Source organism: Lonchura striata, chromosome 13, assembly GCF_046129695.1.
Source record: "Lonchura striata isolate bLonStr1 chromosome 13, bLonStr1.mat, whole genome shotgun sequence".
Lineage (NCBI taxonomy): Eukaryota > Metazoa > Chordata > Aves > Passeriformes > Estrildidae > Lonchura > Lonchura striata.
The window spans coordinates 4,358,095-4,377,358 of NC_134615.1; the positions used below are offsets into that span (position 1 = coordinate 4,358,095).

General features: G+C 45.8%; 1 protein-coding gene across 2 annotated transcripts in view; it reads left to right on the top strand.

The window, feature by feature from the left end:
* WTIP (WT1 interacting protein) overlaps nt 1-19,264 on the top strand; it is an 82,282-nt gene that overhangs the window by 53,612 nt on the left and 9,406 nt on the right. For both annotated transcript variants that reach the window (XM_021536706.3, XM_077786258.1), the window contains 2 exons: nt 5,538-5,605; nt 18,252-18,314. In XM_021536706.3, the coding sequence (XP_021392381.2) occupies nt 5,538-5,605; nt 18,252-18,314 (131 nt within the window). The remainder of the gene's footprint in view (nt 1-5,537; nt 5,606-18,251; nt 18,315-19,264) is intronic.

A 19,264-nucleotide genomic window follows, 5' to 3' on the forward strand; every position in this document is an offset into this window, starting at 1 on the left:
GGCTGCCACACTCAGGAAGCTGGGCAAGTCATGGACCAGAGCTCCCAGAGCAGAGATGTCACTGCGTGTCCCCATCAGCCTTAGCACTGACAGTTCATTAAATAGGAAGGAGGAAGAATCTCAAGGAGAGAAGCAATTTTTTTTTCCTTCTGTTAAAGAAGGATGCTGTGAATCTGTCTTACTGCTGTGAGACAAGTCAGGAGCTCCTGGGTGCCCCTTGGCCAGGGCCAAGGCAGGGAGCAGTCATTGCCATGCTGGAGGCTCTGGCCGGGCCCTGGTGCTGTGCAGGGCAGGGACAGCCACCCTGCCTGGTCCTGCAGCTGCCCGTGGCCTGCACCCCTCACTGCCTGCACCTCCTCTGTGCTGCACAGCCCTGTCCCCAGCCAACAGGAATGGCAGGCTCTGAAGTGATATTCCACAGTGTTAACTTGGGCTGTTCAGACTGTTAATTAGCTCTGCTTTAACGAATTTCCCATCTTTAGCAGTGATACCTACAACTGAACTCTTGGATTGCACTCCATATGGGAAGGTTTAATTACATTTTGTGGCTAAAATATATTATCCTTGTTCCACACAGCTGTGACATCAGGAATAACAGGACATTATTAGTCACTTCACTCTTTGTCCCCTCTAACACTGAGCCTTTCCCACATGAAGTTAAAAGAGGCACATCACTGTTGTGAATACCACGAGAGGGATGCTGGTGGTGAGGGGGTGCTCTGCTGTGGGTTTTTCCGCACGCTGCTGATCTCTGGGATGCACCAGGCATTATCTGGGAGGCAGGGCTGGGGCTGCAGCATTCCCATGATGTCAGAGGGGAGCTGTTTGTGTTTGAGTAGCGTCAGGCATGGAGACAATGCAGGCTTCTCACATGAACTTGCTTACTCTACAGTGCTACTAAATCATGATTACCAAAGGGTTGTGTGTTTTCAATCATCAAAGTACTTAAAATATTATAATAATGCTTGGCACTTTTCAACTTCAAAGCATGCTGCAAACAGTAATTAGGTCTAATAACCCTGCTGTGACAGTGAAACATTCCTATCTCTGTCTTACAGCAGCGAGGGGGTGTCAGCCCCTGATCCGGTTGCATCCGTGCTGTGTCAGACAGGAGATCTTCCACTGAAGGCTGTGATTGATAAGCTGACCTCCCCACAGGCAAATATTCAGCAGGGAGGGCTCAGAAGATATTTTCCTGGCTAGAGGGGAGGGGTCAGGACGCTTCAGTGCTCTTTTGGGCCGTGTCCCCAAAACTGTAAAACCTGGGCTCATTCACATTTTGTTCAATGGGGTCCTGAAGCAGCATTTGAGACAGCATTGGAAAAAAGCTTTTACTCTGTCTTGGCTTCCTGGCTGGTATGTTTTCACCACCCAGCAAAGCCTTGTGGAGACTGGGGAGAATACTTGTGGACAGACTGTGTCAACTGGGGGTCATTTTTCCTTTTGCAAGCTGTCTTTTGAGTTGTTCCTTTGATAACGGAGCAGCTCTCCCATTCCTTCCTTTTAGTTTATGACATGTAGGAGATAAAAATTGTGCAGGAAGTAATTGATACATTTAAATAACAGAGACTTATAAACTGGCTAAATGTCCAAACCACTGTTTAACACTTAGAGACGGTTCTGCTTTAAATTTTTTTAAGAGTTCCACAAACCTGCATTCTTTTGGATGTTTGTCATGTTGGTTGCAATCACCAGTTGTGATCACTCCTTGGGATATAGTAATTTCTAGCTTTCATTTGATTATCTTCTAGATTATCTGGTGAATGTTTGCACTGTTTGCTGGAGTGTTTGTGAGGTCTCTGCCTCCCACCCGAGGTGGTGGAACTCCTTAGCCTGCTGCAAGGTGGGGTGTCAGGAAATGAAGTTACCTGTTTGTCACTGGCAGTGCCACAGCTTTGTTTCCTCTGGGAGAACAGTGCTGAAGAGCACTCGGGGGAGAAGGGGCTTCCCCCCAAAGCTGCTGCTGGTGTCAGGAGCTGCCCACAGCCGCTGGCTCCCCCTGTGCATTCCCTGTTCTGCTGCTGCAAACTGGTCTGACAGGGCGGCACAAGGTGGGAATCCAGCAGGAGGAGCGGGGTTTGTGAAACCCCACACTCCTGAGCTCCGCCAGGCTGCTCATTGTTATTGTAATGAGCCGTCAGCAAGTTGCATCAGGTTTTGTCAGAAGCTCTTGACTTTTTTTGTTTCAATATTATGAAAGCAAATAGTAACCAGGCTTGGCTAGACGCAGTCATTCAAAGGAAAGCCAAGCAGCAGGGCCTGTGTGCCAGTGGGCAGGGTGATGTTACCTTCCCTGGCTGGCCAGGTGCTCGGCTCAGCTGGCTAAAGGAACATCAGAGGGGTTTAACTCGTAATTTCTGCCTAATTGACAGTAACAGATTACAGCTACACAGGACAGGCTGGTGCTGTGCAGGTCCCCAAGTTGCTCCAGGACCTTGAGAGCTGAAGCCGCCTTGTCCAGCACCTGGAGCTCAGGGCAGGCATCCCAACATCCCAACATCCCAGCATCCCAGAATCCCAGCATCCCAACATCCCAGCATCCCAACATCCCAGCATCCCAGCATCCCAACATCCCAACATCCCAACATCCCAACATCCCAGCATCCCAACATCCCAGCATCCCAGAATCCCAACATCCCAACATCCCAGCATCGAGGTGTTCCACCCACCCTGCTGCCCCGGGGCTGGGGGCACCAGCACTGCCTCTCCTCGGGATTCCTGACTCCCTGGCTGCAATTGCCTGCACTTCCCTCCTGGTTGCAGTCTGCACATGATGCCCAGGCACTCCAAGGGTGGTGTTTGACCATGTTCAGTGCTGTCATTTAGTCAGCCCTTCTGGAGGGCAGGGGAATGTACATTTTTGCCTTTATTTCTAAAATGCAGAATGTAGAAGTCAATCTAGGTATTCATGGTTGTTTGAGTGATAACTTGCTGTTTCTTGTTTATAAGAAAATTGTTGTACAGTCCCTGAATGAAACTCTTCTAAGGTAAAAGGCCTGTCAATCTTATTAATCATTCTTAGTAATAGTCATTATCATGTGAGCAAGCTGCTTGGCTACTTTATGAGTTTAGGCAGGTCAGTTCCCTAATAGATGTTTTGGGTTTTTTCAGCTGAAAAATGGGGTATTTTCCCTCAGTTTTGAAAGATGGCGTGCTGGGAGTGCAGTGTGGTGCAGAGATGGCAGGTGTAGGGCAGGGAGAGCAGCTCTGTGTGCTGGGCAGGGGGGCTGGCAGGGCAGGGATGCCACAAGTGCAGGGCTGATGGGGACATTCACAATGGGGCCAGGCACAGGGCAGGCAGCTGCCAGGTGCAGCTGACACCTGAGCTGTCTGAGAGGCCTTCCAGAACACTGGCTTTGCCTTGTTGGTTTGGTTCAGAAGCTTCCCACTCCATCCCAGTCCAGGAAAGCGCTGACCCCACTGGCTCCATGCTGTGCCAAGGAAAGAACGGGACCAGGATTTGTGCCGTTCCTATGAACCTCAGCAGGCTGAGCTAGAGTGGGAGCTACTCCTGCCCCTCCTGCAGTGCCCTGGGAGATGCTGGTGCCTCTGCTCTGGCACGTTGCTCTCGTGCAGAGGTCCTCCAGCAGCTGGCTCTGGGATTTGTCCCAGGTGAGCTCTGCTGCTTCCTCAGCATGGTGGTGTGTGCTGGCCCATGGGCAGTGCTCCTTCCCCTGCAGCAAACACCCAGCTGAGCTGCACCAGCACATCCAAGGCAGCTCCCTGTTCTGCGTGGACACTTCATCTCTACCAGCTAAGCACAAGTTGTGTGCCAAGCCTGGATCTGACAGAGACAACATGTCCTTTACAAAGTCATTCTGGCCTCTTTCCTTTTTTCCTTTCGTCCCATGTACTTTACCTTTCCCTAGAGAGGTTTACAAACAGCTTTGACAAGCAGGAGGGAAGATGTAGATGTGGTTGCTCCTTCAACAGTTGAGAGAGGCCCCAAGGTCCCCTGTCTGCTGTCCCTGTGCCTTGTTCAGGGATGGCCCAGTTTTATTTACCTAAGACTCTCAGAGGGGATGAGCATGTTACCCATGTCCCCAGGGTCTCGGTCCCTTCTAGAGCCACTGGGCAGCTGGAAAGACAAACAAGAGCTGACTCCACCTACCAGCAGTATGGAGACAGCAGCCTGTGAGATCGACAGCCCAAGAATGTGCACACAAAAGAAGCATTTCCCCCAGCCACGACAGTAAAACCACCAGACAACCACATGCAGCATGTGATTTCCCAAAAGCATCAGCCCAGATCCCAACTCCTTTGTGCCACACACTGTTTCCCAGGATCACATCACAGTGGCAATGTGTAAAAGGCACTTTCAAGCACTGAAAATTAATCATATTTTCCTCAACATTGTTTATGGAAACCATGGAGAGCACTCTGCCCCTCCAAGCTGGCTCAGCTTGCCGGCCCTGGGCGTCAAACGCTCCACAGAGATGGGTGATGTTCCTGGTGGAGCTGCAGGAGACATCCAGGCTGATTCCATGGAGTGAAGCTCTGGCAGTGGTCTGTGAATTCCTCTTGCCCTCTCCCCTGCCCGGTGTGGCTGCTGGCACAGCCCAAGGCAGCTGCTGCCCATCAGGGGCTGCTGAGAGCTCCCACACACCCGGGAGCTTTGGCCAGTGGGACCTGGCAGAGTGGGAATGAGGTGAGTTGGGATGAGTGTGGTTTCCCCTCTCCCTCTCTGGTTTTACACTGGTGAAGCAGCACTGCTTTCAACAGAGCAGCTCTGGTGTAAGACTGCTCTGATCTGCTGTATCTACAAGCTGATTGTGCTTGATAGTTCTTGAATTCCTGGTTTGAATCCTTTCTGTTGGGACTCTCTGGAGTCTGCTGTACATTTCTCCACTGTAAAGGGAGCCATCAGTTAATGACTGTCACAGGCTTTGTCAGCCAAAGGGAGCCATCAGTAATGACTGTCACAGGCTTTGTCAGTGAGTTCCACACGGGCTAATGAAATGGCAAATGTCAAAACTTGAATACAAAATCTCTTGTTTTCTGTGTGATTTTACTGCCCTTCACTCTGTCGTGTGTGCCTTGTACTGCTTTAATGTCGCAGGGAACTGCTGTGGTGTTGATTATTAATATTTCTGAGGGTAGGAACATCCATATGCAGTATCCTTTATTTTTCTCCTTTGGAGACAAATGCTGCTGCTGTTGATTGCAGTGGATGTGAGCCTGCTGGGATTTTACCTGCCAAGAAAATTGTCTCAATTTGCAAAGGAGCCTTTTTCCCAAAGTGAGTTTTGAGCTTAGATTGCAAGTTTTTCAGGAATTGTTATCAGCTGGTTTCCATAACCTGCACTTAAAGGTAACATTTAGTAGGTACCAACATTTAGCTGGTACTGGATTTGGTAAGGCCAGATAGGGCCAAGAGCCTGACCCTCAGCCCTGGCTCTGGATGGGCCCTCCAGGGAAGAGAGGGGCCAGGAACAGACCCCACAGACAGGTACAGGAGGTGTGCTTTTCACTTTGCATGCTGAACAACTGGGCTTGGGGATGAAGAACAAAATTCTGATGGTCCTGTGTTTCAACAGGGAGAAGACTACGAGGAAAAGCATTCTACAATGTCAATGGCAAGGTGTACTGTGAAGAAGACTTCCTAGTAAGTAAGATTTCAGGCTTTTTTTTTTTAATTCTTTCTAGAGCAAATTGTTCTTTTATGTTGGCTTGTTGTTTTGAGAGACAGTTGATGATGCAGGGCCTCCTGGCAGTGGTGGAATGGGGAAGCATTTGCCACTGACTCCTTGGTTTGAAGTGGTGGCTGTAAAACCAAGTACGTAACTGTCCATAAGCCATCACAAAGTGTAACTTATGAGAATAAACACTGGAGCTGCTCAAGCCTGGGACTTGAATTGCAGCCACAGAGACTTTCCTGCCAAGGCTGAGCTCGGAGTCAAACATCTGGGGAATACCAATCATAACAGGAGGGAGACGTTTGTGCCGGGAGCACGTCGGGGCTGTGCACAAAGTTGCTTTGTTGAGGCACAGTTTAATCACAGCTCTGCTCACGGGGCTCTGGGGCTGACTTGTGATTAGCTGGGAGCTGCTGACCATGGAGGGGCAACTCAGGTTCTCTCCCTGCTCACAGGGCCTTTGTAAATGCTTTACTTTAATGGAGACTAAGTCAGGAAAGGAAAAATGAAGCCTGTTGCTGAGCAGTGTTGTTCCAAAAATAAAATATTCGTGCAATTAAGGGTGAGAATTGTGCAGTGCACCACAAATAATTTGGTAAGTGCAGACCATTTAAAATTAAGATTAAGGATGGCATGGCTGAGAATTGCAATTAGAGAGCAATGATATATTTTAGCTTAGAGGAAGATGAATTGGACAATCAGTATGGTGAATTTATGCCACCTTATTTGTTGAAATACCATTAATTTAGAAGCTTGGGTCTTCTAGAACAACTTTCCATTTCTAATGAATATATAATCATGCTGTTTGCAAAGGAATTATTAGAAGTATATCCCACAACAAAATTGTTACTGGCACTTCAAAGTGCACAAATGCATTTCTCACAAATGCAATCTATAAAAAATCATGGAAATTTCTAAAAAATAAGCTATATTTGCCTTCATGTGTTACACTTTTACTGTGAGCTGGAGCCTGTTGGAAAAGAAACCAGAATGTGTTCTGTGCAGAAAATAAGCATTTGTTATAATTTGTTGTTGTTTTGCTTGCATTTTGGAGAGAAAATTCTTTTTTCTTCCTTGCTTTTTTCAGCTCTTTCTTTACTGTGTTTCTGCAGATGCACAAGGAGATGGAGAGAGATGGAGTGTGAGAGGGAGGGGCTCAAACCTTTGAGATTTTTCATTTGAACTGTGTTGGAATGTACTTTCCCCATGATCAAAACCTTTCATCCAGATTTAATGACATGATTGTTGTTACTAGCTTGTAATTTCAGCCTAAACACAAGAATTTTAAATCTAAAAATCTTAATCTTTTGGAGAACATTCAGTTTTCATGGGGTGACTCTTTAGTTCAGGCATGTTCTATAGTGGGTTTCTGAAGGAAGATACTTGCAGAGATTTTCCCAGGAAAATGGGAGATTAAGGACCTGATAGGAATAAACTTTCTGCAAGTTAGGGAACTGTTGGGACATTTAAGGCACAGATTTTAAAGCCCAGACTTCCCACAGGTGTGTTTTAGCAGATTCCCAGCAGCAGAGGGATGGGGGAGAAGCAGATGAAGGGACACTGTGTAAGTCTGTGAAGAAACCAAATTCTGACATGATTGCTGCTTGTGGTAATCTTGCAGCTTCTCAGGAAGTGACTGCATCTTCTCTCAGCTCTCCTGAGCAAACGTCATAGCAAGAATCCTAGGAATTGTATGGTATCACTAATGAAATCAAACAACCTTGCCTATTTCGCATTCTGCGAACAGGGAAAGCACAAAGCTTTTCTCAAAGTTGAAAGGAAACAGGGTGCAAAATAGCCATTAAAGAGGAAATTATTTTAACTACTTCATCTTCCCAGGTCTTCCTCTTGAACACTGAGAAACCAAATTCTTTCTAAGAAGAGGCATTTCCAGTCCAAATCAGAAAATGAAACGCCTTTTCTGTATAACTGCTAATTTCGGTCTCTACCATGACCCGTTCTTTAGTGCAGCTCCATTACAGTGCAGAGGGTTCCCTGCTGACACCATGGTGGTGGAATGTTAGGGAAGTTAAGGCAAGGGGATAAGAAAAAGATTATTTCAGTTTGGGAATGTAAACAGATACAGTCTAACTGCATTATAATTGTATTGCTGCTAAGAAAACGCAGCTTGCCGTGGGAGTCCTTCCTCTTTCTTGGCTTTTGTTTGTCTGGGAATTGATCAGGAGAGTTGGATGCTCCTGTTGGCTTGGGAGCAGGGTCACAGCTCTGTGGGCTTGCAGCCCCTCAGCCCGTGCCCAGGTTATTTCAAACATGGCAAGGGTTAGAAAGCAGAGCAGCTTCAGCAGGTGTGGCAGGAGGCGCAGTGCTGTCCCACTGGGGCACTGGTGACAGCCAGGTGGGCACGGGCTGTGTGTGCCCGGTGATCCTTCCAGGGACTCCCAGGGTCGGGCTGAGAGGTCGGTGTTCCCTTGCTCACAGTGTCACTGAGGCAGCAGTGGCCTGACTGAGCCCCTCATGTGCCTCCCAGCAAGGGGTATCCCTTGAAAGAGGGGAAGCTGCTGTCCTGTCAGTGGGGGACAGAGGTGGTGGCACCTGGAGGAGAGCCTGTCCCCTTCCCAGGGAGGCTGCCATTCCTGCAGAGCTCTGTCCACCTCCACTGCTGCCTCTGTTTATCCCATTCATTTGCTGCAGGTGCTTTTTCCCTGTCATCCCTGGAGGCACACTGGGAATGTCCTGCAGGCCAGGCCAGGCAGGACACAGTGATTTTGGGGCTGAAATGAGTAGCCCCTGAACAGTGATGGGCAGAAAAGCCGAAATGGCTCTTGATGTGAACGAACGCAGAAAATGATAGTGAAGATATTATTTATGGGGTTCTCCCTATTGTGGCTGCTAGAAATATTGAACATCCTATAGATGTCAGTATTTTATTTCTCCTGCAGTACCACATTTTGCTGTGCCAGACCAGCTTCTGCTGGAGCAGTCTCCAGAGCTGCAGCCAGTGGCTCAGATGGGATACCTGGTTCCTTAACTACCACTCACTCCCGACAGATCAGCTCTTCCACTCAATCACAGGTGCTGTGTGGAATTCACTGCAGTGTCACGTGTGCTCCCTGAAGCTAAGACCTTGAAAAATGCCTATTCTCTGATCCTTTCAGATGTGTGGCTCTTGGAAGAGCCCTCTTGGCTAAAGTGTCCCCCTCGAGGTCCAGCCAGTGCTGGGTCCAGCTGTTCCAGGGGTCTCTTCCATTTGCACTCTGGCTGTGAGCTCTTGTGCAGGTGGTATGAGCAGAGCACAGTTGTCACTTGAAGCACAGCAAGTGCCTGAGAGCTTTGGCTACTGAGAGCTTCCAAAAAAATCAGTATGTAAAAGTGTGGCATGAGGAGCTGCTGGCATCAAACTTTCCAAATTTGCCCCTTTCTTAGAAAAAATGCTTTTGATTTGTGGCCACAGGTCGTGGGTGAGCTGATGCTGGTGCTCCTGGTGAGCACTGTGAGGCTACCCCAGGACACCCCACACTGCCCCTGCGAGGGCCACAGGGTGCATCCTCCTGGCAAACAGTTTTCCCACATTTGCTCTTACTGAGGGCAGGGTCTCCACACCAGGTGGCTTATTCTGCTCTTTCTTTGCAGGGAAGAAGTGCCAGAAGTTTTTTGCCCCGCTTGTGCAGTTGTAGGTGGGCAAGGGATGCCACAGTGCTGCCTTCTGTGGGGCTGGGAATGGGCGGCTGGGATTCCCCTGCACCTGGAGGAGGTGGAATACTTCTGCTTCCCGGGTTATTCTTGTCAGCCTCCTGCTTCCAGCCCTGATTAGCTGCACAGTCTCTCAGTGCTTAAAGCCTTATTGGCTAATTGAATGAAGTGAATGAATCAGATTAAGAAAAATAAATACACGGATAATTCTACTTCTGCCTAAGAGATTGCCTGATCTGTGCCATTTCCAGTAGGATACTGCATGTGTGAGGAGCAAAAAGAACAAACACAACCCCCCACACTTTACATTGCTTTGCTTTAGCTCTAGGGAACATCCAGTTATTCTTTAAATGCCACCTTAAAGTAACAAGTCCAGCAATATCCAAGTCTTGCCCCAGCCCTGTTAGGAGCTGTTATTTCATGAAATGAAATAAAACAAATGACAGTTTAATCCTTTCCTGAAAGCTCTTTGGACACAGATGGCTAACTAGCCATAACAGAGACGCTGTTCCTGGTGAAGTGAACAAAAAATAAATGCCTTACTGTATAATAAATAATCCCAGTCAGATGTTCCTTTTTCATTTTGTTGATAAATTGCTGCATAATCATGGGTGAAGGAAAAATAATTTAAATTTGTCTTTCTTTTTCTATTCTTAAATATCATGTAAAGAAAAAAATTTTAAATACTGTTTTGCTTGGCAAACAACACTTTAAAAATGTCACCAAAGCAGCCTGAATCTTAGATCAACTATCTATCTCTTTTCTTTTTTTTTTCTCTTTTTGATAGGCTTTCCCTTCTTCTCTTGAGGTAATGAATATTATTGAGTGGGGGTCCAGCAGAGGTTAAGAAATGAGAGAATTTCCCCCGAGGGAGGAGATGAGAGGGAAAATGAACCTTGTGACAGATGTTAGTTACATTGCTTAATGCACTATTGGAAGAGGCTCAGATGCTGTGGAAATAACCTATTACAGACACCACAGGCTGCAGTGCATTGCAGTAAGGTCATCCGAAACTTCCCCTTTTAAGATTTTCTCTTTCACTCACTGTCTTAAAACTTTGCCAAATTTATTAATTTAGGCTGAACTTCTTCATGCTAGGTTTTTGCCTCTGGCTGACTTTGCTGTCATTAGTTGTTGAAAGTTTCATCTAGAGCTGTTCATCCATTTCAGTGAGTAAGACTGGAGGAGCTCTGGCCATAAATCCTCAAAGGGAAAGGCTCTAAAAGCTTCATTTTGCACATGGCAGCCATAAGGAGACTCAGTGCATTGCAAACCTGCAGGAGCCTTTGGGTATCCGCTGCCTGCCCTCCCCAGGAGGGTGCTCAGAGAGGGCTGTGGAGGAGGAGGGCAAGCAGCCCAAGGCCCCAGCAGAGCCCCTTGCAGCCCCTCTCCAGCCTTCCTTCTCCTTCATCCAGTCTGATGGGGTTCTGGATCTCCTTCTCCCCTACAGCAGCCACTGCTCCCCACCTGAGACACTTCTCTTTGCTGGGCTCTGCAATGCAGAAATTGGCTACAGAGGACATAGAGGGGCTTGTCTCATATCCACAGACATGAACGTCACAATGATACCAGAAATGCAAAAGTTACCAGGGTGTGAAAGAGCAGGAGGCAGGTGGGAAATGGAAATGCTCAGCCTTTCATGGGGAAGGGACAGGATCTCACCTCAGGAACAGCTGAGTGATGGGCAGCTCGTCAGAGCAGGGCTTGCACCTTCATCTCCTGTAGCACCAAACACAGCAAGACTCTTACCCCAGCCAGGGCCCCTGAGTATGGCTGCAATGTAAATATTAATACTAATGAGGCTTTTCTTCTCAGTTTGTGCACATGCTGTTTTCCAAGCCTGGCAGTGTGGGAAATGGCCTGTTCCACTTGTTGGGGCCCTCAGAAGATAGTTTTTATTTAGTGTAATGGAAGCTGGTGTCAGCTGGAGTCAGAGGTTTGATTTTCCATCTCAGTGACTATAAATGTTTGGAAATCCCCCTTGGGAGGGAGCCCTGGGACTAGTGCATTAGTCAGAGAGCCCATTTCTGCTAAGTGAGACTCTTAGAAAAAAAGAGACTCAGTTGAAAACGTGAGTGATTGAAGTTGCAGCTTGTGTCCATTTCCTATGTAATGGGACTCACAAAGCACAGGGAGTTCTAGATAACTGGGACGATGTTGTATTGAGGAGAATTGCTGTTAGAAGCCATATTCCAGTCAGAGGACAGACAAGGGAGTTTATTGATTTGTTTCAAGAATGATGGAATCAAAGCTTAGAAAGGGATTTGCTGCAATATTCCTGATATACAGAAGCATAAGGAAGTCTGTGAGTGCTTTCAAGGTGCTGGTTGCTCTAGGTTGGGACACAAGGTTCCAAAGGCATCACAAATGCCAAGCATTGCTGTGCTCCTGGATGCTGCCACTGAAAACAAAGGCAGACAGTTCATAGCATGTTCCTGACAGGGGCACGAGGGAGTGCAGTCGTGTTGCTGCTTGTGTATGTCTTGCTCCAGCCCCTCCCTGCCAGAAAAATTTGAATAATTTTCTTCCTTAGTTTTCCCTAAGTTTGTAGTATGCCAGTGGTCCTGGCTTTATTTCATAAATTAGTTTGACAGTAATGATGATTAATTGAGGTATTCTGAATTGAAGCATTGGGTCAAAATTGCAGATAGGCTTAAAATTCAAGTTTTGTACTGACTAGGGATATTGGTGAAATATTAGTCTGCCTCTGCAGTCTGGACTTGGATGTGAATCAGCCTGAAGAGTTTGTAGAGCTGACAATTTGGGTTTGCCCCTTATTGCAACACAATTCCAGAGTGCTGTATCCTGGATCAAGAAGTCACAAGTCCATTGAAACTGGTGGCAGAAGTCTCATTGTCTTCAGGGGCAACTGGGTTTTCTCCCGGGGATTCACCCCAGAGGACAGAGTTTTAAAGCTGGGGTCCATAAATGAGAGAGGCTGAGGGTGGAGGCTGCGAGCACCACGTGCAGGACTCACCACAGGGCAGCACTGGGGCCACAAGGGGAAACAACTGGAGTCCTGAAATATCTCAGGTTTATGAAAGAGCAATACACAGGCAGTGCCTGTGCCCAGGTGATAACACAGAGAAACACAATGCGATGGAATTTCAGGGTAAGTCTGTGTTCACTAAAAGGGTGCTCAGCATCTGCTGAACTGGGTTGCAGACTGTTAAATGAGCTGGAGGAATCACTCTCTGGGACATAGCAAAGGAGACAAGGAGAGGCAAAACCAGGCTTTTTTCTGAGATGTATCGCTACTGGCTACCTCTGTAACTCTCCCGTACATTACATTTGTTGGTGGAATGTTGGAAGAGCCTGTTACCACGTCCAGTTGGTTTCATGCCAGATAATCACTCCACTATTTCCTCTTGAGATGGTGATCCAAATAGTCAGCCTATCCATTTTTCTTAATATTACATTGGAAAGTAAATTTCAATAACTGAAGCACACTTAAAAGAACTAGAGCTCTTTCTAATTATGTCTTAACTCCTGCCAAACACTTGTAAGCAGACAGCATTAATTTTTTTCTATGGGAGGGTTTAGATAAAGACCCATGTAAGAAAGTGACATGTTTCCACTTTGGTAGTAAATATTGGTATTAGCTGCTGTTATGTTCTGAATTGAAATCTCTCAACAACTGTTTTGAATAAAATCCAGATAATTTTTGTTCCAGGAAGATAGGTTCTTGTGTAAACAGTTTCTTTCAGTGTATGCAGTAGATGGTAGCAGTGACAGTAAACAACCTGCAGCAGAGCACAGCCCTGTGCAGTGTGAAGTGCTTTACAGTGTGAATCAAGTCAGTAAATGCTGGGCTCTGTAATATGATGCAGAGTTAAAGTTGTTGATTCAGCCTTTTTTCCTGATCATTATCACTGAAACTTCCACAGGAGTTTGATTAAGGAAGATATAGGTAAGAAAATAATTAGTGACTCCTAATTAATCACACAGCAAGTAGCCTTGGTGAGTGCTCAGCCAGGGTCTGTGTAGGTACATGGCTGGTCTCTTCAAGGGCTGTAAAATGCCTGACTGGCAGAGTTCAGGATCAGAGGAATTCCTGGCAGAATTCTGTGCATGGCCAGAGCTCTGCTACCTCTGTGCAGAGCATGGAGTCCCTCCCTGCCCCGTCCTTGTCCTTCAAACATAACAAAGTGGAAAGACAGAAGCAAGAAGGCAAACTGCTGTGTAGTGTTTCCTCAGAGACAGCAAGACACAGTGAAGCAACAGGATATATGAAAGGGTTTCAGCAGGATCAAGAGTAAAGTTCTGGATTATATTCCTTTAGTTAACCTGTCACCTGCCACGAGGCTCCTTTATCTTTGAGCCTAAGAAGACCCTATTTTGTCCAGTTCATTTTAATCACTGCATTTAAATATGTGTGTAAAAAACAACAACAAAACCCCATCTGTGTGAAACCAAATTTGATATTTGCTCCCTCTCTTAATGCGATCCCATGAATTTCTTACATTGTTGTGTCTCATGTAGTAAGGGTCCCATGCAGAGAGCAAACAATACAGCAGTGAGAAGACAGATGCTCTGCTAATGGGAAACCAAGGAGCAGAGAATCTGTGAGGGATTACAGGCAGCCTGGGGTTGGAATACATTATAGTGTAGCACCCAATCCAGAAATTAGTTTTCAGAATTAAATGCCTGAAGCATTTTGGCAAAAACTCCTTATCATCCTGCTCAAAAGCTCTTAAAGCCTAAAAGAGTAGGAGTCTCAAGGCTGAGCAGCCGTGTTGGGTGACTGTGCAGTGCTGCAGCGGTGAATTGGAGATTTTACAGCTTCATCCCATTACCGGGGCAGCAGCAGCCACACCCACTGAAATGTTACCCACTGGCTCTGCTTGCACGAACCTTCAGCAGGTTTTGAACATCCTCATCAAAGAAGCAAAGGGGCCTGAATGAGATTCCAGGGTCTGTTTCCAGGAGGAAGGTTTTGTTTCGTTGAGTGCATCACAGCAGGGAAGAGCAGCAGCCCCTCCTTGGGCACAGCCAGGCATGTGAAGGAGGAGCAGTGACATGTCTTTTCAAAGGCCTGACATTGCCTAAGGTAGAAAGTTTGGGTCCTGAAGCCTTTTTCAGGCATACTATTTTCTGAATGTTTTTCTTTTGAAAACCATGATGGGAACATCAAACTTTAAAAGACCCTGGTAGACAACCAAGATTTGCTACAGGACTGAGAACAGGCAGGAGAAATTGTTTCTCATAGTACTTGGTGGGATTATCCTCCATGCATAATTGTTCATTATATGCTCAAAATTCATTGCTAATTTCTTTCAGATATATTGAATATTAGGCAGAAGAGTTATAAATCCCAAGATTATCACAGGAAGATACTATCAGGCCTAAGACAGAAGGGGTCTTGTTTTCCTCTTACATTAAAATAAAGACTCTTGAACAGGATCATTAGATTTTTTTTTCCTTTTTTTTTTTTTTTTTCCTGTTTGGTAATCAAAGTATATTGGACAGCAAACAAAAGAAAAGTTCAGCCAGCCAAGTCTTCTACTTTATTTTTACCCTTCTATTCTAATGTAATTAACATATTTCTCAATGTTTATTTAGCTTCCCAGAGACTTAGTTTATATAAGTATCATTGAGGAGCTGAATTACAAAGTCTTGATTTGTGCATATAAAATGAGATTTTATTATCCTGGTAGAGAAGACAAGGACAAGGTAAATAAGGGAGAAAACAGTTGAGACCAGACTTAAGAAATCAGGAAAAAATAATATGCCAGCTCTTCAACTTGCACTTTGTTTTCTTTGCATCCTGGTGTACCCAGCATTGTACTCCTGAGTCACAGAAGGGAGAGTAAAGGGAAACACTTCATTTTCAGTTTTGAATTTCAGAACTGGTCTTTTAATAACAACTTCTCTCAGTGTTTTTATGTATGCTTAAGGAGTATCTGTAATGAATATTAGGGAGAGTTCAAAATTACACTTCCCATTTGTTGTGGATTGAGTGTTCATGGACTTACTTCTGACTGTTCCCATCCAGACTGAGATTGGTCTGTATTTACATCACTTTACTGCTCTGCCAATAAAAGACTTTTTTTAAGAACCTGGCACAGAGGGAACCCTTATAGAGTAAGGCTAGAATTGAGTTCCACATTGCTTAGATCCTGAATGAAGCTGTGCCTATGAAATACCACGGGAGCAGGAACCAGAGCCGAGATTTGGCTTCTCCATGAGGGTCTTGCCTATCAGCCTGTGTCACTTGACTGCTTCACCTCAGCCTGTTTTTCATGTCTCCAGATTGGGAATGGGGGCTACTGTGCTCAAAAGCTCTTTTTACTCCTCTGACTCTGTCAGTAATAAGAAGGGCTCCGAGTCTGTGTAGCAAAACCTTCTCCTCTCTCGGTTAGCTGCTTGTGACCTCTGGGGCACCAGAGCTTCTCCCTCCCAGCCATGCTGGGAGCCACCCCAGGAGGATTTTGGTGTGCTGAGAGACAGCAAAGAGGCTGTTCTGCCTTGTCTGCAGTCTGGAGCAAGTCACAACACCTCTCCCATTGCACACACAAGATCTGTGAGGGTTGTTAATAATTGAGTGCTTCAAAGACAGATGTTGACAATTTTAATTAGTATTTTAAGACTTTTAAATTCTGCTTCTAAAATTCAAAGCTTAGTACAGTAGCTCTATTTGAACACTCCAAGTTAGGATCAAACAGTGCGAAGAAGCAGTTCACAGTAAGCTCCAGAAATGTTAAGAAAGTTATTTATTGCTTTTAGCAGCTGTGTCCACAGCATTGCCATCCTCTAGAAAACAGTGCTGCTGGGCTCTGAGGCTGTTACTCTTTTCCAGCCCAAATAGATTTAAAATACAAGCAGACCTGGATCCAAAACCCTGATCACACTGAACCAGACCTTCAGTGTACCTGGGACTGACCCTGTGACCAGGAGAGAGAAAAGTGTAGTGGTAAAGGACAGCTCCCTGACCCTGGGAAATATTTTGTCACTGCTGTTAGACTTACTGCCATTTTGCAGTGTCTTCTTAATGGGGTAATCCAGTTCTGGATGTGTTTGACTAATAACAATTCTCTTGTTAAAAACAAATCATGGTTTTAATTTAATAGGGTTACTTATATAAAGAGTGATTTTGTGTCAGCAAAGCCTTTCTTTCTTACAAATAGTATACTTTATGACAATCTAATTAGCAATAAATGCCATTAATCTGACCACTATGCCGTTCTTTTCCGGGGGAATAAGGTCCCTTCTTAATCAATAGCTGGGTGAATGCTCCTTTGCATTCCTTATCAAATGACAGCCAGATGGTACTGGTAAATTCATTCCAGCAGGATTTTAGAATTAGCTGGATTTGTGCTGTTGTTAATCCTCCGCTGTCTGTGTCACTAGGACCTGCCCACCTGTTTCCAGTAAGCCTGGAGTTCCCAGCCCTAGGAACAGTCTAGCCAGAGGGTTACTCAGCCATGGGGCAGCCAAGAAGCATCCCAAGCAGTGAGACCCTTTTTCTGCATCAGTAAGAAAAAAACAAAAAAGGAAATAAAAGTAGTATCCTGCAGAAATAGCCAGCTAGGACTGCCTGTATTTGTTCCTCAACACCCTGATCTCTTCTAGGGAGGTTTCAAAATTTCTTAAGACTGCATGAGCTGTGTTTCTTAGGGCACAGTAAGTTTTGGGCTGTGACAGCTGCTATATCATTTACTGACTTCTGCGCCCATCAAAGTGTCTATGAGACCTTTTCCTACATAATCACTTTGTTGCATAGCAACAATAATTTTGACTCCTACCTATTGATCCAACATAGCATGTAATCCCCTCACTCTAATAAAAAAGAAAACATATGGCAGCTCCAGGCAGGGAACTACAGGCTTTTGACATGGTGGGGGACAGTTAATCCCCACTAAACCAGTGGGAAATGGAGCAAGATATACACTCTGTTGGGCTCAGAGGATGCATTAGGTGCCTGAGCCAATTAACCTGTGTTCTGGGAGAAGTCTGGTTTGCATTCATCCTCTCCTTCCCCATCTTTTATGTTCTGCAACTAAAGCACATTTCAGGTGAGCTCTGCTAGAAGAGCATCACTGTGCAACATCCCCAGGTAGGTGGGCACCCCTTCCCTGGCAGGGGGGACACAGCTCTCAGCTGAGATGGGGCTGCAGAGGGTGAGGGGAAAGTTCAGCCCCTGCCAACACCAGTTTCAAACGTACTTGGCTGGAGTTCCTCAGGAAGATGTCTCTTGTTTGTAGGCTGTGGTTTGGTAGGTCAGTCTGATTACCTGGATGGTTTTTCTGTACCTCTAAACAGAGGCCTAAAAAGCAGATCTTGGCATCAGAAACAGGATCTGCTTTGGGGACAGGAGCACAAAGTTAAGGTCAGGACTGCTCAGGCAGGGAACACAGAGCTTTGGTCCCAGGCAGGCAAAGCCTCTCCCCACAGCTGTGTCCTTGGCACTGCAGCGTGGGCCTTGGACCATGCTTCTGAGGTACCTCACTGCTGCCCACACTGTGCAGTGAGCCCAGGCTCCTGTGAGTCCACTGCTGGATTCTTCCCTGGCTGGAAGGCTTGGTATCCACAAGGCAGCTAAATCCTTCTTGGGTCTGGGTTCATTTTTCTAGCTTGCAAATAGCACTGAGTGAAATCTAGGTCCAAAGTCTGAGATTGCTAATTTGAGCAGGATTTGGGAGAGGAGTCCTCTGTTATTTAAAAAAAAACACCAAAAGAGTCAAGTCAAGCTAGTTTCTGCATATCAAACACAAACTTTCCATAAATCAAACTTACAACAATACTGTTACCTGGAGAATCTCAGTGGAAATATTGCAGTGGATCAGAAGGCCAGACTGATCTCTGAACATGCTGCAAGAGCTGAGCAAAGGCTTCTGAGTCACTGTCTCCCAAACCTGTGTCATACACAGCACAGGCTGGAATAGCACAGTCTTCATCTAAAAGGTATTTCTATGGCTAGAGGAGTGGCTACTAATGATCCTTTCTTTTCTGTCATTTTAACAGTATTCAGGTTTTCAGCAAACAGCAGACAAGTGCTTTGTATGTGGACACCTCATAATGGAAATGGTAAGATACCTAAACTCCTAATGATGGGTAACTTGGGAAGTGCACTGTGAGATATCTGCTTTTCCCTACCCAGGCTGGTATTGTGTCTTCACTGCTGTCAACACAGTTTTTGAAACTGAGGCAGTAAATAAAAATACCTTCATGCTCTGCTACTTCTATTAAGTACAGAAAGTTGGGCTTCTTTGCTACCTGAGAACATGGAAGGCTGTTATTCTGCCATTTGTGAATTAAAATAAAGTAGAATTTTAATACTAAGGGAGAAAGTACAGCACAGCTTCGTATGAGAATATGGTAAAGGAACACAGTGGGTGTGCTCTCTAAGACAGTAGATAACAAGAGCTCAGTCATGTGGGTGGAATCTGGGATAGAGCAGAGAGGGACATATCAATAGTCCTGAGTTTGTCACCTGCTCTGTGACTTGCTTTGTTTACCCCCTGTTACTTGCTCCATGTCATTTAAAATGCATTATTGCCACTGGGATTTTTAAGGAGTCAGTAGTCAGAGCTACTTTTGTAATTAAAAAAAAAAAAAATCAAAGAGCTTTGGGGTTGACCAGATCCTGCTGGCATCATTTCAGTGGGTGAAAGTAAGAAGAGTTATGTGTGCTCTTCCTAAGCAGAAATTCCCAAACCAAGTGAAATGGTTTGCACAACGAAGAAGGGCAGACCCTGTTGTGTATCTATTTTTCTCTTGCTTTAAAGTGTGCATGAACCTCAGTGTGTCCGAGAAAAGTAGCTGGTGTGTTGCACACATGGAGGTTCAGTCAGAGCTGGAACAGGGACTTCACTAATGAGGATTCTGGCTCATATTCTGGCACCACTGGTTGGACAAGGATATTGTTCGTTTTAGCCCAAGAGCAAATTTCTAGAGTTGTGTCATGCTGGAAGGGGGAGGGGTATCCTGATGTGCATGTTTTGAGCTGGCCCTTAATTGCAGAATCCCAGGCAAGA